This window comes from Motacilla alba, chromosome 1A (assembly GCF_015832195.1).
Source record: "Motacilla alba alba isolate MOTALB_02 chromosome 1A, Motacilla_alba_V1.0_pri, whole genome shotgun sequence".
Classification (NCBI taxonomy): domain Eukaryota; kingdom Metazoa; phylum Chordata; class Aves; order Passeriformes; family Motacillidae; genus Motacilla; species Motacilla alba.
In genome coordinates this window covers 67,763,370-67,790,127 of record NC_052031.1, presented here as the reverse complement: position 1 = coordinate 67,790,127, position 26,758 = coordinate 67,763,370, and the positions used below count along the sequence as shown (strand labels likewise).

Sequence of the window (26,758 nt, the reverse complement as noted above, 5' to 3'; positions counted from 1 at the left end):
CAAGTGGTCTGCTTCTATTGCCTTCCAAATTTTCATTGCAGCTATGTAAACAAAACACAAGCTGCTTAATAAATGGGAATTGTCATCATAAACAACTGAATGTCTTCTTTTAGTGACTAAAACCACTTACTTGCTTCCTAAACACCAGTCAGCCCTGGCGTAGCTCAAATTAAAACATCAATCTACACACCAACTGCTTTGTTTCCATCAGCACCTCTCATCTTTCAATTGAAATTATTGGTTTTTCACTGAATAAACCCAGAGGTTGATTACACCGGACATCGGGCTCACACCCTGCGCCCCTGCAGAAACACCCCGAGAACGAATTGCAAATCCAGCTGCGCACGCCAGTGGCTAGAGATGAACATGCAAACATTACCTTGAGGTGGAGGAGGAGGAGGAGGATGCTCCTGGGGCTTCTCCTGTGCTAGAAGGCCCAGGTAGCTGAGCACGACGTATTTGGTTTCATAGTGCAATCCTACAGGCACGGCGGCAGCGGACGCCATCGGGGTGGCTGTGCTGCGCTCGGGGAGCCGGGAAGGCTGTGAGGGAACAGGAAAAGGGTTTTGTTGGTTGGTTTGTAACTGCCACAGGTCACGAACCCACACGTAACAAGGAATTATGTAACAATCCTGAAGCAACAGGCAGGTTTTTGCCCTGATATCCTATGCATTCTTATTTTAATAAGAGCCATGCGGAGGGAGCCCAGCTGTGCCTCAGCGCAGCTCCTGCCTGCTGCCAGCAGTGGCATTTCTCACTCCTGCCACGGTCACACTCCCATGAAAGCAAAATGAGCATGGGTTTTTGCACATGTTTTTGTCAAACACAGGTTTTTGTCAAGTTGGTGCGGCTGCAGAGATTTATCTGGGCTATCCATTGCCCCAAAACAGAATTATCAAAAATCGCTGACCTGCCACGGTCACACTCCCATGAAAGCAAAACCAGCAGTCCCCCAGCACAGGTTTTTGTCATGTTGGTGTGGCTGCAGAGATTTATTTGGGCCCAAAAAAGAATTATCAAAAATTGTTCCTTGTAAAAAAATGTGTATATGATATAGAAGAGTTTTCACTGTGATAGTAAAGGTAATTCTATTTTCTGATTTTTTTTCCTTTTAAATAATCTGGACTATTGAGTCTATTATATCATTTACATGAAAAAGTTGCATTTAGAATTAGAATTATCCTGAGTCTATAATTACTTTGGGTCGTGGACTAACAAAAAAGTGCACTTTTTGCCCCCACAAATGTGTTTAGAAGGCTGACCTTCAATTCTACAAGCATCTTAGTAGTCCAAGTCACAATCTTGAAAAGGACAGAAGTTGTCAGAGACCAGGCAAGTGTCTTTCTGTTAGATTAAATTGTGTTTTAATTGGTTATATTTGCAGGAGTGCTAAACTTGAGAGTGGCCATTCTCCAAAGAGTCTAGCTCTTCATCTCCTTGACTGAAATGCTCCCCCATTGTTGGGTGGTTCCATTTAAACACACTGGTGGGAGATGTACTGATGCTTCTTCAGTGACAGTAAGTTTCACAGTTAATTTTCCCCAATATTTGTGGCATTTAATTCATTTTGATGAAGTTTTATATTAGATTTTGAGTTTACACCCCGAGCTGAAAGCGTAGCCCAAAAACAGGATGAAGCAAGCCTCAGTAGGGTGGAGAGAAATTGACAGCTGGCACGGGTCAGTTTTCCACAGCCTTTCTTAATTCCTTGCTGTTACAAGAACAAAACAGCTGGAGAACACCCCACAGAAAATAAATCCCATGCTTGGAAGGGTAAGTCAGGGCTCAGAGCCTATGGATTTTTATGGAAGTTCGACCATTAGTCTCATGTTCTGACAGATTCTGAACATTTCCTTAACCACAACACGTGGTGAAGGCAGGCTCTGAGGAGACTCCCTTTCCCAAAGCCTCCCATGAATATTTTCTCCGCTTTCCCAGATTTGCTACTGTGATGCTCAAAAATTGCAATGCAGAAAAAGTGACCAAATTTGCCTGGAATTAATTTTACTGTTCCAACAGATCAAATGGAAAACATACGATCAACAGCGAAAATTCCACATTCATTGGAGGGATTAGAAGAACAGATGGTTGTTTGTCCTGGATTTGTCACCCAGACATTATTAAGCATAAACCAGAAATCCACACCTAACAGCAACATCTGGCCAAAGAACTCCTCCCTGTTTCACTCTAATTGTTTTGTTGCTTTTTTTTCAAATATCCAAATAAGACCTGCAGGAAAAACTGAAGTAGAGGGAAATTAAAAACAACATGGTAAAAAGTAAAATCTCAAACAACAACATGGAAGTGGGAGAAAAGCCATGCAAGAGATTAAGAGGATGTTTGAGATTAATCAACATGTTTTAGCTGGTTTTGTTTGGCGAAATCTGGATAGCTACTTCCAACATGCTGGCAACTTAATGGATCAAACAATTCTATCCAGGGGTTTCTGACAAACTCTTCAAGTGAAGTTCTCCAGGACTTCAAAGAGTCATTCCCAAACAAGCAGTAGCCCATTCTTGGCCACCAGAATGGATGTGTAAATGAAAAGCACACCAGGAAGATTGTGCTACAGAACAGCTACTGAATAGGCACTGAAAGAGCCAGGTAATTCAGTAATGTGAGCTGCAGTTATATTTAGAAGATTTTTTATCAAGTTTAAAGCAGTTAGAATGAGCAAAATGCTAAATACAAGGAAGAGAAATTGGACCCTCTCAAGAGAATTATGGATTGCACTGGAAATGCCTTGGGACTAAAAGAAAGAATCAGGTTCCAAAACCAAAGAACAACCTGCAAATGGAGCCTCAAGATTAAAAATAATAAAAATAATAATAAACCGAGAAAGCAAACGAAAAGCACTTGCCTGTCTAGCTGTTCAAGATGCCTGGGCTAACTTCTAATCCCTCCTCCCTGAGAAGGAATTCAGATTACCAGCAGCTGTACACTGGTTACTGAGGATAAACAGAACCAGAACTGCTGCCGTGGGAGCAGGTAGCTTGGCAAAGAAAAATTTACCACCAAACTAAAAGCTGCAAAAGGAGAAGAACTGGAGTAAAACTGGCTGACTATTCCCTTTAGAAACTCTAGCTTCTGAAACTCATTCAGTACTGAAAACAGAAAAGGGCTCTCTGATGAAGATCATGCTGTGGCAGCCCTGCCTCCTGCTCCACGTATTAAAAATGCCTGAAAGCCTTTACCAGAAAGATTGGGTTGTGTCTTGGCTGCAGCTTGGACCAAAGTAGCACATTATACACAAAGGAAACAATAAACTTGGAGTCAACACTTCATCTGTCCTGCCTCCTCCATCCCAAAGTGCTCCACAGGCAACACATCCTGCTTCAGAAACCTAAGAAACGACAGCAGAGAAGAGCCACAGCTTTTGCACAGCAGCTACCCTTGAGCCTCTTCTGGAATTGAAATTTTTACAGAGCAAGAAGATCTGAAAAAAAAAAAAAAAAAACCTGCTCCGAAGACTACAGAATCCTTTAACAATAGATTTGCTTTTCAGACCACACCACATGCTGACATCACCAGGTGGGAAAGATGCTGCTCCCCAAAAAGCAAAAGCTCCCCAGCATGTTTCAGTTCAGGTTTGTTCAGCAGAGACCCATAACCCCGAAATCCAAATGCTTCTCACAATGCCTACACAGTGAATGGGAGCCCTTCCAGACAACCTGAACTGATCTCTCCTGAAAAAAATCAGCCTGACAGATGGTCCAGAGACATCCAGAAACTGTGCTGTGGACCAAAGAACAAGTCTGGATATGTAACAGATTATTCTTCAAAATATAATTCCAAATCAATGCAGAAAATGAAATAAAAAAAGTTGATCAAAACAAGCATGATATCCAAAACAGCGCAGCACAACAGGGAGGCCTAATTCACAAAAATTACAGCTCAGCACTTCTGAGGGGAGGAGGGAAAAAAAAACAGAGAAAGGGGGAGAATGAGACCACTGCTTATTTAAATAGTGGCTGATGTTTCCCTGGGGAAAGAATGATTCAAAAATTACCTTGGTGGATATATTTTGAGAGGCAGTTTTATCATTAAATGAGAAAGGAGACTTAGGAACTTGAATGGAAGAAATCCTCAAATTCACATAAAAGAATGTCATGAGTGGAAGTGCACTTGAGAATCACTGGTCCTCCTTTGAGAGAAGCCCACAGCACAGTAACTGAATGACTCGTTTAGGATTGAGAATGACTGGTTTTGTTTACAAAGACAAACACAGAAATATTGACTCAGATCCTGAAAACATCTCAGAAAAGGCCATTTTTCAGGAATGAGGGGGATTGAAAAAGGACACAAGCTTGAGAGACCAGATCAGAGGAAAGAGAGCTCTCCATTAAAGGAGCAAAATGGAAGAGAGTCCAGAAAGTGTATAAAATGACAAGCTTGTACAGGAGATGCAACGGAGCAGAGAAAATAAGGCATTACACAGACTCCCTAAGTCTCAAAGCCAGGGCAAGAGGGCTGCTTCTGGTTTAACAAGATCTCTGCAGGAATACTGTCCTCAGAAAGCTACAGAGATCAACACTATTACCAATTACTCCCTACAAAAAAAAAATCACCTTTCCCAGCTCCTGCACCCTTGGGGGATAGAAGGCTATACCTGTTGAAGCTTACTTAGCTTGTGACTCCTCCGGCCCTGCTGTCACTTGTTTCATGTGGGCTGAGCTGCTCAAGCGACCTGAGAGAGCAGGAGTTGCAGCAGGACTGACATTTCCCCATCTGTCACGTCCTAATCCACAGCAGAGTTATAAATTGGATAATGGGCAGCACAAGCCTACCAATGAATACAGCGAATATAATCCCCAGCCATGAGGCCGGGCTGCGTTTCAGCCCCTATCTGTAAAACCCCACTGTGCCTCACCACGGGCTTACTTGCATCATTCAAACCCCAAAACGCCCCACCACCGCTCTAGTGCCCAGAGCAGTTCAGCTGGTTTTTACAGATAAAACGCAGGCGACCAGCGTCACCCACGGATTCCAGAAACATCAGCGCCGCCGGAGCTTCCTCCAAACAGCAGCACCACGGCCCTCAGCTTCCACTCCAGAATGGAAACATTCCAGAGCTGGATGCATTCCCCACCTAGAGCCCAGGCCTCGCTCACCGGCCACAAACCCAGTCACCCTGGCAGAACAGCCCCTGCTGCTGCTGAGTTATTGCAGCGCACCCACAGCCCCAGCCAAGCAAGGGCAGGACAGCAGCGCTGCAGCTCTAAATCATTTTTAGGGCCTCCTGACCTCGACGTGCTCACGGTTTGGGTTGTCTTCCTGACATCGGTCCCTGCAACAGGCAGCCACGCTCAGCTCAGCTGCATCCACAGTGCCCTTTACCAAAGGTGCCAAATTTCAAGGAGCCGCAGGTCTACAAAGCCACACCCCGTATCGACAAGATGGAAAACGTTCAGGCACTCTGCAGCCTCAGCAGAAGGCTTGTGTGGGGATTTTGGGTGAGACCTGCATGTGTGGACTAGTTAAACCTCGCAGCAGTTTGTCTCCGAAAACACTTCCCCATCACAGGCAGGACTACCCAAAGCATCCAGTTGTGATCAGCTTGGGAGATAAATTCTCCGGAGTACTTTTCCAAGTGTGGATGAGGGTATGACTAAGAGATTGTTTATAATACACTGAGAACTGCTCAGTTCAAACATGTCAGTTCCTACTGGAAATGAATCAATACTGCAGCCACTACTGATCCTCTGGTGGCACTTAATGGGTAGAAATACTGGAAAACATAATTGTTCTTTTTCTGGACAGTGGCTGTAGCTGACCTTTGACAGAAACGCAATTAAGTGAGCATTCTAGGCAAACGGGGTGATTTCTCTTCTAGGAAGAAAAGGGAAAGCTGCATGCGTTATCCACTACAGAGGTCCTCAATCCTTTGCAGCCTCAAGCCAATCCACCACAGCATTAAACTATGACAAACACAGCTTTCATTAACGAGCTCCCATTCACCTTCTGTCCTGACGCGCCTGTTTGGGTTTGAGGAGCCGAAAAAAGCCGTTCCAAGTTTCAGCGGCGCCGGAGCCGCCGGCGGGAGCGCAGCGTGAGCCCCGCAGTTACTACGGCGATGAATGGGATATTTATACCCGGGCGGGCACGGCGCCGGGATGAGTCACCGGCGGGGCCGAGCGCGACTCGCAGCCTGCGCGCTGCCGCGGCCCCTGCAGCGGGGGAGCCGCCGAGGGGAGCCCGGCACCCCCCTTCTCCACCGCTGCCCGCCGGGTCCGGGGGTGTCCCGGGGGTGTCCCGGGGGAGCGGGGTCCGCGCGGCCGGGAGCGGCACCGGCCGCCAGGGGGAGCGCCCGCCCCCGCCGCGCCCCCGCCGAAACGCGCGCGCGCCCGGCTCGCGCCCCCCCCCCCCCCCTTTCCCTCACGGCCGGGGGTGCGCGCGCGGGAGGTGGAGCGGGCGGTCCCCGCTGCCCCCACCACCCTGAAATTGATAAGTAAACGCGGACGGACAGATAGGGAAAGAAATAAACACACAAAATAAACAGCCAGCCCGCCCGCTCCCACGCCCGTTTCCTCACCTGCGGGCGCCGCGGGGAGGAACCGGAGGCGGAGGAGCGGCCGCAGCTCCCGGGTCGCTCCCGCCGGGGGCGGTGAGGGGAGGGGGGGGGGAATGGCGGGCGGGCGCGCGCCCGGTGCGCGGGCTCTGCCCTAATTTGCCGCCGCCGCCGCCGCCATGATGGAGGGGGGCGGGGGCAGGAGCGCGCGGGGCGCGGCGCGGCGCGTGCCGCGCGTCACGGCTCGCGCCGGGAGGAGGGGGCGGGGCCAGGCTGGGGCTCCGCCCCCGCGTGACGTAACAGGGCGAGGCTCGGGGCGGTCACCGGGAAAAAACGGGGGTGGCGGGGGGCTCTGTGCCAACCTGTCCCCTTTTCCTCGTGGATTCGGAGGAAAAGGAGCCCTTGGCAGTGCGCTTCCCGCCGCCCCGACCTCCGGGGCACCTGGCTACAGGTGTGGGTTCGGTGGGTCAGAGTCCCAAAGCGAACGCTCCCGGCCAGGCAGGGAGCACACGGAAAAGAAACAGAGCCTGGATATAATTCCAACTGTATTTGTTATTTTATTTAGTAATATTTATTTTATAATCATAGGCTTTTATTTTATAATCACAGGCATCATTATCGTTTGCTATGATATATTATTTTTTCTTTATTAAAACTTGGATTTGATATTATTTAGATGGTGCCTGAAGTAATAGTAAAGCGTTCCCCAGACCCAAGGTACAAGCTGATTTTCAGCATTGTAAAGGCAATATGAAAAGACAGCAAAGCTACACACACAGAGTTTTATAACGAGCTTTTCCCCACAGGGAAAATAAAATAAAAAAAAAGAAAGCACAGAAAAAAATAAGGAAATGGAAATAAATGAGGAAGATGCATGGATGTGATGAATACCACATTTGACGCTGATTGTAAGGGAATAGTTTTGTCTTTTCCACCGAATTTTCCTGCAGAGTGGAAATGGAAGCCTCTTGCCGATTAGAACAAACCAGTACTACTGTAGATTATGAAGTTTGTTTGAATTTGAAGTTTGAGTTTTGCCATCATTCACGAATTATGAAGCTTGTTTGAATTTAGAAAAGCACGGCAGCAGTGACGGAATTCTGCCAGGCCCTCCTTGCCCTCCCTTAGCCCGGCTGTTTCCTGCATCCTTCTGCTTCTCCCTCCTGCCATGGCAGCCCAGCGGGGCCTGCAGGCGAGCTCGTCCCCGCCTTTCAGCGCGGCTGCTGCGCCCTGAGCTCCCCGTAAACGCCTCCGTGACAGCGCCAGTGACGCCACACCGCCCCGCCATATATGGTGGCGTGACGTCACTCGTTCTTCGCGTTCCTATTTGTCCGGACGCGCTGTGGGCGGGGCGTGCGGCGAGCCCGCCCCGGCCGTGACCCGAACCGGATCTGATTCCGCTCGCGGCCACCGACGGCACCGGCCGCGTCTCCTGGGCCTGCGGCTGCCACCGCCACCGCCACCGTCACTGTCACCGCCGCTGTCACCGCCGCCGCCATGGCGCTCAGCGATGCCGACGTGCAGAAGCAGGTAGGGCCGCGAGCCCCGGCCCGAGCGGAGCCCCCGAAGGGCCGCGGGGAGCGGGGCTGAGCGCACCGGGCCCGCGGGGCAGCGCTCGGCCCGGATCTGCCCTCACCGGGCCCGTTCTGCAGCGCTCTGCCCGCACCGGGCCCGTTCTGCAGCGCTCGGCCCGGCTCTGCCCGCACCGGGCCCGTTCTGCAGCGCTTGGCCCGGATCTGCCCGCACCCGGCCCGTTCTGCAGCGCTTGGCCCGGATCTGCCCGCACCCGGCCCGTTCTGCAGCGCTTGGCCCGGATCTGCCCGCACCGGGCCCGTTCTGCAGCGCTTGGCCCGGATCTGCCCGCACCGGGCCCGTTCTGCAGCGCTCTGCCCGCACCCGGCCCGTTCTGCAGCGCTCGGCCCGGCTCTGCCCGCACCCGGCCCGTTCTGCAGCGCTCGGCCCGGCTCTGCGAAAGGACGATCTGTGCAGGGGAAGGATCCTTGGACAGAGGAGTCTCCGGTCAAGGCGATTTTTCCCCTGGCAGGGTGGATGGGCCCCGCGGGGAACTTCCTTGAGGCGTTTTGGTGCCGTGTTAGGCCAGGCTGTAACGAGAGGGTTCCCGAGCAGGCTGGGTGGTGTCTGCAGGGTTTAAAGGCAGAGCCTTAGATGAGCTCTGTGTTCTTACATGCTGCTGGGTAGATGCTTAGTGGTCTCTTCTTCCGTGCCTGCAGCGGGAGAACCAGGGAAGGTGGCCTTAGGCTGAGACAGGGGAGATTCACGTCAGATATTATTTAAAAACACTTCACTGTCAGGGTGGTGGGGCATTGGAATGGGTTGCCCAGGCAGGTGGTGGGATCAGCATCCCTGCAGGCGGCTGGATCTGAAGTGGTTTAGTGGATTAAAGGTTACAGTGGTGGTGCTGCATTGATGGTTGGACTGGGTGATCCTGAAGGTCTCTTCCAATCTTAATGATTCTTTGCTTCCCTAAGGATTTTCCATCTTTTTTTTTTGCTTGCAGCTGTGTTACCTGCAGTTAGCTGTGCTTTAGCATTTGGGTGGGCTGCTCAGCGTTCCTGAGTGCCCTTTTCGGGTCTGCATCCTAAGCAGAGTGGTGCAGCCTGGGGCTGGCTTGCAATGGAAACTTCCAGCCCTGAAGTCTGCCTGTGGACGCTCCTCCAGAGGCAGGACACCCTGTCCCTGTTGACAGTAAACACTGCCCTCAGCTAAAAAAACTGCTTTCAGCTGGGTTGGAGTTGGCGTGTGGTGTTAAAGGCCGTGGGGATCCAGCCAGCACTGGTCTGGGTCGTTTCTTGCAGGTGATGAGCAGATCAGGCAAGTTCCCTTTGTCCTCTGCATCACAAGTGCTCGTGTCTCACTTTCTCATTCAGTAAACATAGTCCCTTGGCAAGGAAGCATCACAATGAAAGTAAAATCGGTGGGTTGCCTTTCCCCAGGAGGAGGATTGTAGCATTACATTGTGTTCCTTTTATCTGCAAAGCTTGGGTGGTTTTTTTTCCTGCCTCTTTTATGAAGGTAATAAAAATAAAGCTGACATTAGGGTGGTCTTGCTCAGCCAGAATGGACCTGAAACCTGAACTTCAAAGGTCAGTTCAGGCTCTGGTGATGTACCAAACATGTAATATTGATAGCATTTCACATCTGCAGCATTCCTGTCGGTGCTTTGCACTCCTGAGCCCAGGATCAGCCTGTTAACTGGACAGTGCTGGTGGCTGGCAGTCCTGCATGTGGATCAATCTGAGCAGGTCCTCTCAACTCCTTGCCACCACATTTCCCATGATTGTCACTCTGAAAATCATCTCTGATTGAGACTTTTTCCCACTGTCAGACTTGCTTTGTTGTTCTGTGAGAGATATTTAGTATATTGTTCCATCTAGTCACTTCTGAAGCCCATCTAAGATCTGGAACTTCCCTTGGAAAGGATAATCACACTGCTCCTGACAGGAAAACCCCTTCTTCCTTTCTATACCAAATACTGCTTTAAAATAAGTCTCTCAAAATACATTTTTGTCACTGTTATCAAAACTAATCCTATTTATGGATGTGACAATCTCGCTTTGGATCTCTCTTCATTTGTAGAAGAAGCAAGAGGAGATTTCAGTGCAGCAGTTTTTGAAGGAAGTAACACTGTTCAGTCTCACCAGTCTAGGAGAAGTGGATTCATATTAGCTTGCTTCAATCTCATTTATTTTCTTGACACAAAGGGTGTTTCCTGAGCACCCAGAACTGTTAAAAGTGCTTTTCCAAAATTCAGAAACCAGATTACACTGGAGGAAGTGACTCAGTAGCATAAAGGCTGCTGCTGCTAAGTTCTGTCTTCTCCAACAATAGGCTATTCAGCAAAATAATATCCTTATTTTAAATGCCTCTCTTGTCCTTTCTGAAGTGCAGGCTAGGTAGACAAGCACTTGAGAGTCTTTGCAGACACAAATTAAAAGCAAACCCGCTGATTTGATTTTGAGGATGTTACTGTTCACTTCTTCCACTGTGTTAACACATGTTTAAAATCTTCCACTTGTTTCTTCACTTCTGCTTTTTCATCTCTCTGGGCTTAGTGCTGCACATTGGCTCAGTTTTCACCTTGGCACCTTTCTAATCTCTTTAAAACATTTAATTTTAACACGAGATTCTACAAATAAGAGTCTTTTGTGTGAGTTTATTCAGACTGGATTTTCTGCAAAATGTGTCTCATCACTAAGTGCAAGCAAAAAGTCAGTAGATTTTTGGGTCTGCTCCATCTGGCTGTGGAAGTGTCTGTACCTCATCCCAGTTGCAGTTTGGTTGGGAATGAGTCCTTCCAGTCTGCCCCAGATGGGAACTGAACTGAGGTCTGGTCACAGAGGGGCATGTGATGGATGGACAGAACTTGGTGGGATTGCTTTCCTGCTCTGTAAGCTGCTGCACCTGGGCTTTCTAGTGCTTTGAGGTGGCTGCAGAGAATGTTTTTCAAGTAGAACTTCTTGGTTCCTGTGGGGCTCTGAGGCAGCGTGTGACGTTCTTGATGTGGTCTGGGTCACAGAGCGTTGCTGCTGCTGCTGTCTCCTTCCCCAGCCCCTCCAAAGTGACCTTAGAGGTTTTTACAGAATTTATTACAAGTTTCCCAAGAGAAGGCTCTCTGCTGTTCAAAGGAACTTGTGGCTGCACAGATCTGACCAGAGTGGTCAGTGGCACTTTGCTTTGCTTCACTGTTCTCCTGTGGAAGGTGATGCCATCTCTGTTAATCTTCATGTTTCATGTAAATGCCATAACAAACAGACTCCTTTTGCTGTGAGAGGATTTTTGAAGTCTGGGAGGTTTAATAATCCCAGGGGTGAAAAAGTTGGGCTTATTAATGAAGAGCAAAAATACCCAGCCTTGCATTTACACAAATTTACTTTGGGCTTGGTTGGTTTGGTTTGGGTTTTTTTATGGTTGCATACCTGAAATGCATTCTTCTAATGGCAGCTACAGCATTATATAGAATTATTGGGGAAAACAGTTTTCTTGTAATATATGTCAAGATGAACTGACTCTTGTGTATGCTCAATGAAATCTCCTTGCAAAACAATATTACATGAAAGAGTAAATGGATATAGAGGATATATATATATACACCTACTTCCTCTGGTCAATGTCCTTTCCTACAGAAAACATTTCCTCTCTCTTGTTACAGATCAAGCACATGATGGCTTTCATCGAGCAGGAAGCCAATGAAAAGGCTGAAGAAATAGATGCAAAGGTAAAAATGGAAGCTCACTGTCAGTAAGTGCAAAAGGAAAACTGCATCCCACATCCTGCTTTGAAAGTTGCAGTCAGAGAGAGCCAGAAACTTTTGTCAGCTACAGCTGATTTCTTTTTAGTTATTACGTAGCAAAAATTGTTTTACCAAACAAAAGTAGCATTTCTCAGCTTTTGACAAATGAAAATGACTCAGAGCTGGTTTTGGTCAATGTTTTGGTGGTTCTTGAATATACATATATTCATATCAAAGTTCAGCCCTTTTTTTGAGCAGTCAGGAGAGCTGAGAGGTAACGTGACTCAACTGGATTGAGTAGAACACTTTCCCCCACTAAATTAGTATTTAAGGCAGGAGTTGAATTACTTGCTGAATGCTTCACTTAGGTTGAGCCACAAGAGATTGGGTTTAATATTAACCTGGTGTTAGAGTATAGGTGTTTACTGAAGAAGGATTAATGGTGCCTTTCAGCCCCAACGATCTGCATTATACCACTGGTGAAATGCCTTGTTGGTATTGGACTCAGCATATGTGTTGCTGATAATATTTAATCCTGCAAACAGAATTCAGAAGTTGAGATTGGATTCTCAGATATAAGTAGGAGAACTATCCATGTGTTTTTACATTCTGTCTGGTGAGGCTTTACAAAAACAAAAATTAAAAGCTGTGCTGTCACTCTGCTTGTGTAAGAATTAAAGAGGTGAAGGGTTTTTATATGGAACCATAAATTGTATCATCCTATCCTGTCTGTGCATGTGCTCTGTTACATTTTGGTTCTGTTTTTTTCAGCCCAAGGAATCAATTTCCACTTCAGTTATTTAATTTTTACTGTAGGCAGAAGAAGAATTCAACATTGAGAAGGGTCGCCTCGTTCAGACACAGAGGCTGAAAATCATGGAGTATTATGAAAAGAAGGAGAAGCAAATAGAACAGCAAAAGAAAATGTAAGTTGCTTGGGCTAGACAGCTGACTTCAGAGTCTGAGCCTGCATTTTGTTGTTAATTTTATACAAAATTCTTCTGCCCATGCAAAGACTTAAATTGTAGACAACATATGTAGTTCTAATTATGAGTTTCTGTTTTTTTTTTTTCTGGGGAGAAATTATCCAAGCTGAGCTACAATAACAGTGTATAACAGTGTGATGAAAGAATCCTTCACATTTCTTTATGTAGTTAACCTCTAGAACTCTACCCTGGTCTGTTACCCTGGGCCAAATGATCATGTCAGGTTTAGTTTGGCTGGGTCTTCACCAAGAAAGGGGCTCTGCAGTGAAATCTTTTGTGCAAGTCCAGAAACAGGTTCAGACAGGTGAACAGACCTTGTTTTTAGGTGTTGTGGAATTGTTACCTTTAAATGCAAAACGTGCAGCTAAATTTTACAGCTCTTCTGTCAGAGGCTGATGGATTGATTGAACTTTATCCTGTAACTTGCAGTCAGATGTCCAACCTGATGAATCAAGCAAGGCTGAAGGTCCTCAAGGCAAGGGATGACCTTATTGCAGTGAGTATCTCTGAAGTAAACACACAAGCTCTGCTTCTGCCATATGTTAGGAGATGGAACTGTTCTCTAAAGGAAATACGATTTTTGATTGAGTGACATTAGCTTCAACATACAAAAATGGCTTTCCAAGCTGCTCTGAAAAGGCCTGGAGGGTTTAGTCCAGCTTTGCTATCTCCTTATTTTCACAGTTTCCATTACCTGCTGTTTTAGGGAAGTCCATTGGTCTGCCAGGAGCGTTGCAGGCAGTGTTGTATCTGTCATTTGCACAGTAGCTTTCTCTTTAAAGAGCAGCAACTCTCTCTTGCACAGTTGGTAGAACGTTGAAATTCTGTTTGCCCAAAGCAATGTTTATATGAAAAACTCAGCATGGCGTAAGCAAGGAGGCTTAAAACACCACTAACTGGGATTTTTTTTTGTGTCCTTCAATGGCCCACAGGCTGTGAAAAGTTTTGCTTCTTGTTCTGCTGGCCGTTGTGTGTATTGACACAGAGGGTGAGCAATCATTGATCAGAGCAGGCTTGTCTGGGTTTCCTGTGTGTATCTCTCCCCACGGGCAGCGTGTCCCCATTCTGCTCACCCAGCAGTGAGCAGGTTTGCTGTGCTCTCCCACCTCACGCAGAGTTTGGGTGTTCCATGTTCTGCTAGATGGGGCTGTTGAGCTGCTGGAAAAGCTTGGGAGGCCCGTGGAAGTCAAAAATAAAGAGATGGGAGAAATGTTCAGGTTGATGCTACCATGAAAAAGAAGAGTTAGCAGAAGAAAATCACCAGTTTATTGTTTCTTTAAAATGAGTTTCAAACTTTAGATTGTATTCCCTGAGAGGAGGAAGGTGGATTGCTCAAGGGCTAACTCTGTTGTGTTAGTCTCTGCTGGGTAATCTCTTCCTCATTTATCTGCTGACTCAACCTCATGCTTCTGAGTAATTCCAAACAGTCTTCCTCATTTTAAGACATTTAAAGTCACATGCTGCTCACTCTTTCTTTCCTTATCAGATCTTTGGCCTCTTTCATGAGAGATGAGCAGCTCCAGCAGTGCAGTGTTACTCTAGGGAGGACAGAATAACTAGGTTTGACCATGACAGTAAATTGTGGTTGTTTTAGATCTTCATACAGATTGTGTTACTGTGCACTCTTTTTCTAAACACCATGAGGTAGGACAGGAGAGAGTTTCTCTATCTGATGCATTTCTGATGGTTCAGTTTTAGGAGCTTTGAGTTGACTCTTTTAAAAATTTCTTTAAAATTCAATCCCATCGAACACTGATTTGCTGAGTAAAGATAATCGGGAGAGCTACTTCAAATTAAAAATAAGCTCTCTCTTTTAAATTTTGATTTGTATTTACTTACAATTAAAAAATGCCTAACCTGAATATTGTTTGATGGAAAAATAGATTGGATTTCTTTGCTCAACCATGAAGCTGAAAAAAAATTTATTTGGACAACTGTATTATTTTACATTAAGCAATTATTTACTACATATTTAATTTATCTAAGTTAACATTTTAAGTACCACCCTTTTACTCCTGAGCTCTCCCTTTTTCACTCAAAAAGAATTATTGTCAGGTTGTAATGAGGTCAGCCCAGGGCAGGAAGAAGGGAAGTGTTGGGCAGGGATAGAGTGCCATGCACAGAGATGGAGGTCTAGCTTGGATGAACACCAGCTGGAGTGTACATTTACATGTTGGCAGGGTGTGAGAGCTATAATAGAAGTACAGAAAGTTGGTAGGCATGAAACCAAATGCCAAACAGATGGGCTCTGCTGATCTGATTTCTTCTGAATGTAGGATTTGCTGAATGAGGCCAAGCAGAGACTTGCCAAGGTGGTGAAGGATACTGCCAGGTACCAGACACTGCTGGATGGACTAGTTCTACAGGTAAATACAAAAAATTGATCATTGCTGCCCCAGCCCCCTGGGTTTCTTTTGTCACAAATACCCTCTGAAAGTTACAGTTGTGTTGGAGTCTGGACCAAATGCTGCTGGGCGATCCTTGAATTCTAAACATCACTTCAATATCTTTGAGCCTTGGATTCTGAGCAGACAAGGATGCTGGCTATTTTGAGGTGGAGAATCTGGGATACCAGCAGCAGGTGCATTGTAAGAGCAGCTGCAGATGTGCACACACTCACTTTAGGGTGCACACATTAAGCTGCTGTAGTGATGAGTTGGATCAAGTGCACCTCTGTCAGAGGCTGTTCCTCCAAGCCCACAAGTCAGTCAATACCTGTCTGCTTCAAAAACCTTTTCAGCATTTGAGACTTTAATTAATGAGCCTTGACAAATTTCCTGTAGTATGGAATGAGCCTGTGACAGAAGCAGGCACAGAAAGCAGAAACCAGAGCTTTGCTGGCCTAGAACACCCTCAAAGCCCAGAAATGAACAGCTGAAAGTCCAGTGAGCCTTGGCCAGGTCAGTCCTGTGAGCCCTGGTGCTGTTGCTGTGAGCTCCCAGGAGCCATCCACGAGCTCTCCTGTCACACCTGAGGGCAGAGTTTTCTCAGTAGAGTCTCCTACCAGCTTGTGCCTCCACCTTGTTCCTTTCTCACACTCAGGTCTGGTGTTGCAGTACATCAAAAAAAACCTTCTTATTCTTGCAAATTGGCCACACTTCTCTTGGCTTGTTATGTTAGATCCACTGAGGGATCTGTGCTCACAGCTGGACCAGATGATCATTGTAGGTCCCTTCAAACTGGAACTACAGTTAATAAAACTTATTTTATTCCAATAAAAACTTATTTTATTCCAATAAAACTTATTTTATCCTGTTCTAGCCTGTGGTATTACCACAGGAGCTGCAAGGCAGGAGTTATTAGAACAGGCATCTGAGACTGCTGCATGTCCTCAAGGCCTGGGTTGCATGCTCTGTCTACTTAGCAGTGGTCCTTAAGTGTGCAGGGATCCTTAGGTGTAGCTGGCCACCACAGTCCTGAGATTCCATGTGTTCAGTTGCACTCGAGTTCCAAAAACATCATCCATATTTGAGCTCTTGCCCAAATGTTGGTCTGTCCTCTCAGAATGGCTGCGTGAGGTGAACTCACGAGCCAAGATGTGAATAAATGAGGCTGCTATTGTTGGGACTTGGGTTTCAAATTGATCAGCTTCTTTCCTTTCTTGGGGTTAAATAATTGTGACAAAGAAAACACTGACCTCCTGAAACTGCAATGATTATTCCTTGCAGGGGTTCTACCAGCTGCTTGAGCCCAGATTAGTCGTTCGATGCAGGAAGCAGGATCTCCCCATGGTTAAGGTGAGACACCTGGAATATTTTGACAGTGGCTGAGACCTGACTGCGTGGATTTGCTGCTCAGATCCCCCTGTCTGTGTGAAATGGAAACAAGTTTTGCTTGCTGCACTTCTGTTGCAGCTACAATGGGTGTGCAAAGTTGGGGCTCATTTTCCTGCTTGGATATTACCTTGGAAACTTTAGACATGGCTGCAGTATTAAGAATAATAACTGGGTTTGGCTGAAGGGCCAAACTGAAATGCATTTGCTTAATTAAAAAAAAAAGAAAGAAAGAGGCTTTAATCCCTTTTTTCTATTAGTACAAGTGATTGAGTGATCAAACCCAGGTGCTGCGGTAGCATTTGTCAGTGCTAACTGGAGGTTCATCTTGTGTCCTAGACTGCTGTACAGAAGAGCATTCCCATCTACAAAAATGCCATAAAAAGGGATGTGGATGTTCATATCGACCAAGACAGCTTCCTGCCAGAAGATATGTAAGGAAAATGGGATTGTTTTGTACAGAGCACTAACTTAATGCAACTTTTCAAGCCACAGCTCACATTAGTGTCAGAAAATTAGGTATGGAATGTCCTCAAAGTGGCTGCTGCTGTTCTTGTGGGACTGGCCCTTCTTTGAGTTTATCAGACACACACACACTGCAGTTTTCTCCAGACAAGCACTGTCTCCACCAAAAATGTGAGGAAAAGTTTTGTGCAATCTCCAGCCTGATTCACGGTACTGGAGCAGGGAATAACTGTGCATAGGAGCTGAACCACTGGTCTTTTAAGGAGGGAGAATATGGATGTAGCCATGCTTTCTGTCTCAAGATGAAGCAAACTGAGTCTTGAAGTGCTGCGGGATAATCACTCGATGGGGTTTGTGTCTGTTCTGTCTGCAAGCTGTTTCCATATGGTATCGTAGAGGTACCATAGACAAAGCTGTATATTCTGTCATCTTCATGTATGGGCCAACAAACAGCACTTCCAGCTCTTTTCCTCACTTTCCAAAGTGTGACAGCTGCCTTAATAACACAGAGTCAGAAGCTGTTTTGAAGGGACAAATTGCAAAGCTCCACTTCCATTTAAAACATCCTAATGAGGGTCCTTGCACATAGATGTGGCCCCTAATAACCCCAAAGATGCTTTGTGCTGCTGCTTCTCTGGATCTCTTTGTGCTGATTCCTATTAAGACATGATCAAAACAGTTGTTTTTTTAAAAAAGAGAAAGTTAGCCATGTGTCTGACTTGTCTATAAATGCTGATTTGGGATATGTTTGCCACATTCTAACCCTGACTGTGGATTTCACTGAATTATTTCTTTTTTTTTTTGTTGTCCATCTTTAGTGCTGGAGGTGTTGAAATCTACAACAGTGATGGCAAAATTAAAGTTTCCAATACCCTGGAAAGTCGGCTGGACCTTGTAGCCCAGCAGGTGAGTTTCTCCAACAACCTGGGTAAACAAAATACAATTAACTAGTTTGTTCTTGTAGTGAAATCCTCGTGTTTCCAAAGTGTCACAATAGTGCGTGGCATCAGATTTCATTGGGAATGACAAAGTAGGCAGTTATTTTTGAATGGAAAGAAGCAATTTACCTGTTGTTTGTGCAGCAAAAAAACCATGGCTATCCCCAGAATGATTCCTTTTGAATTAAGCTCAAGCATAAAACCCTCTAAGTTATGCTGCTGAAGGCCTTGGTTATGACTGCACTGCAGTCAAATGCTGAAATGCTGAGGCTAACTTGAATTACTGAAGCTAGCTTGAGTACAAGTTTTTGGCCTATTACATCCAAGTGCACAAAACCCTGGCTCTGGCATCTCTCTCATGCTGCAGTACAGGCAGTGCTTTCAGTCTGTGGAGTAGCAGGCAATGTGTGATCAGAGAAAGACTTCAGAAAGCTCAGATGAACTGACTTGTTAATTTTGAAGCCAACCTAAGTACCCCACAGTGCCTGCAGGAAGAACCTGCAGCAGTTTTATTGCCCATTTCACATAACTGATGTGTTCTTTCTCTACAGATGATGCCAGAAATCAGAGTGGCTCTCTTTGGTGCTAATGCCAACAGGAAGTTTTTGGACTAAACCTCTCTGAGAGAAGGTGGGATCTGTTCCACTGCCATACTGAAGGGGATGCAAAAGCATCTGCTGATTTAAAATCTTGAAATTTAACATTACTGTGTCATCCAGTATCTGTTCTTCAATCGAATAATTTTGCATACCTGCTGTGCTTAGCCTCTCTACTTGTGGTTAGAATGCATTGCTCAGAGGATGTGAAGACATACATATTCATCCAGAAGTGGCACTAGGAGATGGAGGCACTTGGGCTCTTGGCTTTCCTTACACTGTTGTGACTCTGTAAAGACAAGTGGTGCATTTAGGGTCACTCTCTCTGCTTTGGCCATGTCTCTCTCAAGTTGTCTGATCTGTGAAGTAAATTACTGTGCTGCTGATGTCAAATCCCCTTTCAGTTATGGTCTTCAGTGTTCTAGAGGGCATGTATTCCTTCCCAAGGTTAGTAGTTCAATTCCTGTTACTTGGTCAGGCATTTCCTGTTCTGTATATGTGATTTAAAAAAAAAAAAAAAAAAAGCCTGAGCCTGTAAAACTCTATTTATTGAAATAAAAATGTGTGTGTGTATGGAGTTCCTTGTCACTTCTCTCTGGGGCATTGGCAGCAGCCTTTGGAAAGTGGGATTGTTTGTGCAAGGACTTCCCACCTGAGCTCTGTGTATGAGCTGTTCTCTGAAGCTGGAATTCAAGGACAAGGAGCAGTGTCAAGCTGTTTGCAGGAATAATGTTGGATTGCAGGCAAGGCTTTTGAGTGGGACTCCAGGATTCTGGAGCATCATTCTCCCTGAAAAATGGGTCAGTAGTTCTGCTCTCTCTTACCCTCTGTCAAAGGAGAGAACTACAGTAACACAACTGTGCTGCTTGGATAAAACAAACACAATCCATTTCCCATCACAAGTTTGTTGCTTCTGTGCAGGAGATCCAGACTGTACCCTGACTCTTCCTAATGCTCAATTCTAAGATTTCTTCCATGGAAAAGAGAAACTGATGAATCACAACTTAAATATGTTTTGAAATCACCTTCTCTAAGTATTGCAGTGAATCAGGAACAGTAGGAATTTTACGTTGTGCCATGAAGAGCATTTGCCAAGCTGCAGCAGCACTGGTTTTGTGCAGTGTTTTTAACCTGAGGCTCTAATGTGTGTGCCCTCTTGTAAAGTAGACTCTAAATGCTGGAAAAGCCTTTTACTGTCTCATTCCTCTCAAATGGAGATTGACTGCTAAGGAAATCCTGATCCCATGCTTATTTAATCTGTTTCTGCAAGAAATGCTTTAAATTTGCTCTTAGGAATTAAGATTATTTAACAAGGTTGGATTTTTTGGTTTTACTGCTCTTTGCTGCTGCATTTAGGGGCCAGCTCTTGTTTTCCACATAGATGCTGATGGTATTTATTTCTTCATGTGCTTTTCAGCACGTTTCTGTGACTGGGCAGTAAGTGTGTCTGGATTAAAGTCCCCTTCTTTCTAGATTTTGGATACCTGTTAACAGCTTTTATCTTGGCACCGGTCCCTGATCCAGCTTCCTGAGGAAGCACTGGGCTCTGGCTTTGTGGCACACATGTAGTGATGGATGAGCCTTTGCATGTGCATGCTTAGCTGTGTTTCTTGATTCAAAGAGTGCTTCTTGAAGCAGAAGTGTTTTGGTCCTTTCTGGTGGGTTCAGCTCATCGTCTGCAGTTGCTGGTCTGTGACAAAATGAGACCGTGCAGGATCTGATGGTCTGTTTCTTTCATGAAGGTAGCAAGACCTTCACAAATCCAGGTCTTGCATACTTCTGAAAAGCAAAATAATAACTAGATAAGCGTTTGACTGTGATTCTCTCACTGGAAGATGTTGGAGTTATTTACCTTCTACCTTTCTCTGTTAGTTTTGTATCTTCCTTCTCAGGAAAGAGGAAGAAGCTTGTTATACTTGGATTCAAAAATTGGTGTCCTCAGGAGTGTGTTCAGTGTTGGTCAATGACAGCAGTGATTCAAAGCAGGTCTTTAAGAAAGGGCCCCAGGTTTATGTACCTCACAGCTGAATCCAGGACAGGTTTGTACCCCCTGTAGCTCCCCCCAAGCTGTCTGAGGCATTATCTGGAACATCCTGGTCCTTTATTCCAGGTAACTATTTCCAGGTTTTTTAGAGATGCAGAGGAAAATGGGAGATCCCATCCAGCTGTACCTAGGGTAGTTAGCAACGCTGCTGTGTCTTCATCCAAACTTCCTTCAGTGTTTGTACACAGATTTTTGCAAGTCAAATGTGAAACAAAAGCATCACTTCAGGACAATTTCAGAGCTTTTCCTGGAGCATTGTTGCAGCACAGTTTTGTAAGTTGAACTGTGCTGCTGAAAGTGGCCTGATGACCCAGGGCAAATCAATGAGAATATTGATCTTTATTCATCTTTGTATAAGCATGCATAATAGTCCAATTGGGCACAGTAAACAAGCCCTAAGCCAGATCAGCACATTAAGAAACTGGACAAACACAGGGAACAAAGGAGGCATTAAATCAGGAAAAAGTTCTCTGTGAGGTTGTGATGGGAGAGGCAAGCACTGCAGATTAACAGTGAGATGGCTCAGCCTAATGGAGAAGGAGTTAGGGAAATGGATGATATTGCACTTGTTCTGCAGCGTTGGCAGTGGGAAATTTAAGAGCAAGCTTGACACTTAAGTGGTCACCAGAGGACTTGAAATGTTCCTGCACATCTGAGTCAAGCCCCTGTTTTAGAAGGCAGTTTTCACACCTTTAACATTAATCAGGCTGTGTGAATGATCCCTGGAAGTGCATGCAAGTGTCCAGAAGAGAGAAAGCCTGGAGGAAAAAACCCAGAAGCTGGCAGAAGGATGGTGCTTTGCTTGTTGCATGCCCCTGTCCTGACCTGCTGATGTTAGCCAGCAGAATATGCATCTCCTGGAAAATAGGAAAGTGTAAGCTCATACCTCACACAGCCAAATAGCCCACACAGAGCAGCCAGGCTGGGGCCACCTCCGTGGACACACATTTCAGCCTGTGCCTGAAATAGCTGGGGAGGTTAAAAGAAAATTACCCATTTATTCATTTCCAAAGAAAGTGCAGTGAAGGAGGGAAAAAAAAAAAGTGAACCACCCCAGGGGAAAATTCAAAGCAAAAAAAATTTTTTAGTTGAGTGAACTCTGAGCTGTTACTCTGGAGAGCAAAGGCTTGATAGTGCACTAAAGCAACTTGGCAAAAGGTGTTTAGCCCTAAGCAAGAGCCCAGACAGACTTCAGTGTGGTTTGGCTGGGTGTGCTGTTTGATACAGGCAGCTCAGAGAGGCAGGTGGGGGCCCCATCCTGCCTCTCAAACATGTTTGCAGGGAACAGGCCGTGACAAGAAGGCCCTTCCAGGGCTGGGACGTTCCTGCTGCTCTCAGCCAAAGTAGAGCTGGCTGGGAAACCCCAAATCTGTCTTCCTAGGCATCTCATTCGGAGCATCCCATACTGTTTCTTTGGCTTTGCTTTAGAGAAAGCAAGAAAAACATCTGTACAGGAGCATTCTCGGGTTAAAATCATACTGACAGTGTGCCAAAAATGTCATTTCCCAGCCCTTGTTACATGCTGGAAATCAAAAGCTGTGGAAATCAAGGCTACCACGTTATTTTAGGTAGCTCAGCGTTGATCTGTTGGGAGAGACTGCAAAGAAACCATCAAGGGTGGTCCCCCCAGCATTTCCAGAGGCTGTTTTTCCTTCCTGTGGCCCAAGAGGGTTTGCAGGAGATCAGCTCCTTTTCCCAGTCAGCCCCTGGGCCACGTGTGCCCTGCCTGAACCCCAAGTGACTGCACAAACCCAAGTCCAGTGCAAGCCTTGGGGCTGCCCAGCTCTGTGCTGTGGCTGCAGAGTCCCAAACACAGAGGCAGCACCTCGACTGGAAGTGGACAGGAGAAGGGAGCAGCTGTCATAGCTGGAGAACTGAGCACAAATGAGGGAGAGAGGGACACATTGAACTGCTCCTGGTCGTGAAAAGGGCAGTTACCTTTTGCAGAACTTCTTTATCCATTGCCTGCAGTGCCACTGTAACTCCTTTTCCTGGCAAAGGCCACTTTTACTCGGTTGGTTACAGACAAAACCTTTTTGGAACATCTTTTGGAGAAAGGCTGGTGCTTCTCAGAGGGCTGCAGAGAGGAGCCTCACTTCTAGCAGCAATATGCCAGAAATGAATCCCAAAGCAGTGTTTGGGTGGCAGCACAAGAAAATTATTAATATCTAAAAAAATAAATTATGATTGTTTTCCCCTCCTGCCCAAGAAATGAAGCAGTTCAAGCACAGACAGTCGTTCCGTGCCTCTGCTCTCAGCTCCAAACACTTTGAAGTGTTAGCTATCATCACTAGCCTGAGCTGGCTCCCTTCCCCTGCTGCCTGGGTGACTTGCCAGGTGTCCTTGCCACCGCTGGTGGGCTCTGTGGGATAGGACTGCTGAGTTGCTGGACTTTAGGAATGGGCATTTGAGAATTTTAGCACTGAAGACATCCACATCCCACCTCTGTGTGGCAGGAAATGCTGCTGTTCTGTGTGCTCTTGACAAAGAGCATGAGCAGTTCATCACTCACGCTCTAAAATCCTGGCATTTGAAGTGTTAATCCCAGCATCACAGTGGCTACAGCTGCAATGCAGGCTAAAGGTGATAACCTATTAAAAACCCTCGAAAATGTTCCTTCTCCAGCTCTGTCAGTGCTGTTCTGCAGCGGGACATTCCTCGCTCTCCTCCATGTTACGTTGGCAGGCATGAGCTGTTTGCTTTCATCCAAGCTGAAGCATTTGCCTTTCAGTTGCACCAAGTGACCTCTTTGTGAAGTCATCTGGAGTTGTAAAGTAAATTGGATCAACCATCTGGCTTTTTTTTTTTTTCTGTTCCCCATTTAATACGTTGCTACCATATCTCCCTGCATCTGAATGGTTTTATTGCTCTGTGCTAAGCATTCATTTTTCATCCTCTGTTTCCCTTCTTCATGGAGCACCAGCTACATGTAGTGGCTGGAAGGTGTCTGGCTGTGTTTTGCTGGGGGAAAAAGAGGAGAGAGGCAAACCCTTGGAGCAAAACGTCAGATCTCACCAAAGCTTGGCTACTTTATCTCCATAAAGAGGTGTCCATGCTGCTGAGTGGGTTTCTGGCATTCAGGCTTCACCTTTTGCTTTGATTTCAACCCTTTGGCTGGCAATTTAGGCCAGCCCTTTTGGTTGTGCACCCACATTGGTAAAAGTAAAAAAACATATACTAGGGGCATCTGCCCGAAATAAATGCATTGATTTATAAATTACATGCAGGTACTACTGTACAAATTAGATTATAAAGCATAACAAAACTATAAATTAAAAATGATTATGTAAATATGAAGTAAATAATTTTATTTATTAATAGTGGAAATTGTATTCTCCTCCTGCACCCCAACAGTGTTTTCTTCTGCATGCACCTCACTTTGGAGCCTTGTATCAAAAGGGCTTTCCATGCTGGTGAATAGTAGTAACCCCTGTGCTAGAGGTGTTGTATCACCCCTGGTGCATCCACAGGGGTCTCAGGACTTCAGCAGAGAAACTCCCCCAGGACTCCGAGGGGATAAGAGAGCTGCAGGAATCTGCAGGGGGCAAAGGCAGACGTCTCCAGGCTGCTTCCTAGTCACTGTGGGAAGCTGACACCCCTCAGCTCCTCCCAGCCGTGGTGGGTAGGAGGTTCAGGGGTGCTGCAAACACCCCCTGGGTGACAGGGATCGCTGACAGGGTCCCTGTGCCTCCCACCCAAGAAGCAGCGAGTGCCAGAGGCAGGGAAGCGGGGCGGAGAACCCGCGGGGCTGGATGTGGTTATAGGGGGAGCGAAGGGTGCCTTCCCCTGCTGGGAGCGCCAAAGAAGAAACGGGGGTTTGGAAAGCAAACAAAGGAAGGGAAGGAAAATATCTTGGAGAGAAGATAGAGAGCATTAGGAGTCTCTTGGGGGTGTGTGCGCACACGTGAGCGGGAGGATGCAGCGAGCAGCCCCTTTGATCCCACAGAACATCTGCTGGTGGGCACCCGCCCCGGGGCAGGCCCAGAGCCTGGGAGAGGGGGCTGCACTCCCAAAGCTGCTGCTGTTTCCCATGCTCCACAGCCCCTCTCCTTCAGAGCACCCAGGCAGCAGCAGCCCTGCTGGAAAGGCAGCTGCTTGTGGCTCCGGCCCGGGCTCCTCGCCGTGCCCATGCCAGGGGCAAGGGTTGTGGTGCCCCTCAAAGCTCTCTGAGCCCCGTGGGCCTGTGGCCATGGCGTGGAGGGGTGTCTGGGCTGCAGGGAGAGCAGCAGAGCAGGGCCTGGGCGAAGGAGAGCGGCCTCTGGGGCTTTGATTTGAGAATGGGTGCTCTGAGCCCAGACAGCACGACGTGCCTCTGAGATGGGCATGGGCACAGGATGACAAGGAGGAGTGTGTTTAGTGTTTTGGTGCTAAACACCAACAGGCCTGGGGTCAACACCCAGTGTACAGAGTGTGCAAAGTGTAAAACTGATCATGGTGTGAGGGGATGGCACAGACAGAGAGAGGTTTGGGCTTGGTGTGAGTCAGGCAGACAAAATACAGATGCAGAGGGAAGTGGGGTGGGCATTCAGGCACACAGGCTATCACCTGGCATGGGAACAGAGGATCATTCCTACAGAGAGGTCTGCTTTGCCTTCTCCAGACTTTCTGGGGCACTTGTGTGCCTCCCAGTCCAAGGAGCTACCTCACACAGCCCAAGGTTCTCAGTTTGGGGTGTGAAAAGTTCTTTCCTTTCTCTTCTTCTCCCCAAGCTCAACAGATCCTTGTCAAACAAGGAAATAAGCAGGACACTTCTCCTTACCATGCTCTGCTGTGGCTGGAAGTGAGCACACAGCTGCTTCCTAGGGAAAAAAACTGCCCTGGTTGTCATGAAAGTGACTGGGCTGGAAAGGAAGGTCTGGGTGTTACAAAGCCATGCTTGGTGTTACAAAGGGGACAGGTGAAACATTGCAGCCCTCCCTGCTGACCCCAAAACCTAGGTGCTCTCCAAGGGCCTCAACAGGGGGATAACTGACAGAGGAACTTCCCAAGGGAATCGGTGCGTTTCCCCAGGGAAGCAGAGATCACAGGGAGGGAGGCAGGGGCAGGCAGCCAAGGAAAGCAGAGTAGACTGGTATGCACAGGCTGCATTTCCTCGGGGGAGGTTTGTTTCATATGCAGGTATGTCTTCAAAGGGGACACCAGGGTGCAGGGGAGCACCAGGGATGCTCCAGGGATGAATTGCCCCCCTGGGAACTGGAGTGGAGAGGCAGGTGTCTGTGGGAGCCAGCCTTTTCCCAGGGGGGAGTTCTAGTTTGCCACTTATTTCCCTAACAAAACACAGTCCTGTGGGATCTTCCAAAAGCCCATGCAGCCTGGAAAAGCCAGGGATCAATATGGGCTGGGACTTGAGAGGTTATAAATCTGCTGGCATCTCCCATTTTGCCCAGGCTCCTGCTGGAATTAGGTGCTGATGCAGCTGCCTGGTCTGCAGGGCTGGCTCTGGGCACAAGCTCTGCAGGACATCTTTCCCCACTCTACTGATGCAGTAAATTGGAACCTAGTATCCCTCTTGGGAAAGAAAATGAAAGCAAACTCTCAAATTTCTCTTGTGGCCCACACAGTGAAGTTTCCCTCACTGGATCCCACATTGGGAAGTTTGAGTTTCCAGCTGAGCATTCCCCCCTGCCTCCTCACCAAACCTGAGGGGCAAAGCCGTGTCCTGGTGCCCCCTGGCCCTCGTAAAGGCTCCCCCTTCTCTGCTCAGCCCTCTCCCCAGGCCAGGCAGGCTTTGATGGATTGCAATCCTGCAATCCTCCTCTGCCATGGTCAAAACAAAGGTCACGGCCCGAGGAAATTGCTAACAACTTTTGCCCACCGGCCCCGGAAGAACGGGAGCGTCGGTGACAAGGGGGTGAACTTTTTATGATCCCTCCACCCTGGCAGCCTCTTTGGGAAAGGAATTTTAAAAAGTGGCCACGAGGCTTCCGGGAGCTGACAGGAGAGGAGGGGGCAGCCCTGAAACGCTGCCCCAGCCCATGGCAAACCCCAGCCCCTGCCCCTTCCCACCTCCTCCCTCTCCTCCAGCAAAACCTCTCTGACTCTGCCTTGGGAATCACAATTTGGGGGATGTCGTTATGGTCCAGAACAAGTTTATTTTTATTTTAGCACTTGGGAGACCCCAATACTCGTTTTGTGAGTGTATAAACATCCAGGCACCAGCACTGCACCTCAGACCAAGCTCATGGCTGGGAACAAGG

General features: G+C 47.0%; 2 protein-coding genes across 2 annotated transcripts in view; one reads left to right on the top strand and one right to left on the bottom strand.

Moving 5' to 3' along the window:
• The window catches only part of BCL2L13 (BCL2 like 13), a 41,177-nt gene extending 34,485 nt beyond the window's left edge, over positions 1-6,692 (bottom strand). The window contains exons 1-2 of the mRNA XM_038153392.1: positions 6,533-6,692; positions 380-542 (exon numbers count right to left, since the gene is read on the bottom strand). Of these exons, the coding sequence (XP_038009320.1) occupies positions 380-506 (127 nt within the window). The 5' untranslated portion in view covers positions 507-542; positions 6,533-6,692. The remainder of the gene's footprint in view (positions 1-379; positions 543-6,532) is intronic.
• Positions 6,693-7,873: 1,181 nt separating this feature from the next.
• On the top strand, positions 7,874-19,094 carry ATP6V1E1 (ATPase H+ transporting V1 subunit E1). The gene is made up of 9 exons (XM_038153391.1): positions 7,874-8,038; positions 11,679-11,744; positions 12,576-12,685; positions 13,175-13,241; positions 15,022-15,111; positions 16,414-16,482; positions 16,858-16,952; positions 17,802-17,889; positions 18,473-19,094. Exons 1-9 carry the CDS (start codon positions 8,006-8,008, stop codon positions 18,533-18,535), a joined length of 681 nt encoding a protein of 226 aa, XP_038009319.1. The 5' UTR covers positions 7,874-8,005; the 3' UTR covers positions 18,536-19,094.
• The last annotated feature ends 7,664 nt before the right edge of the window (positions 19,095-26,758 follow it).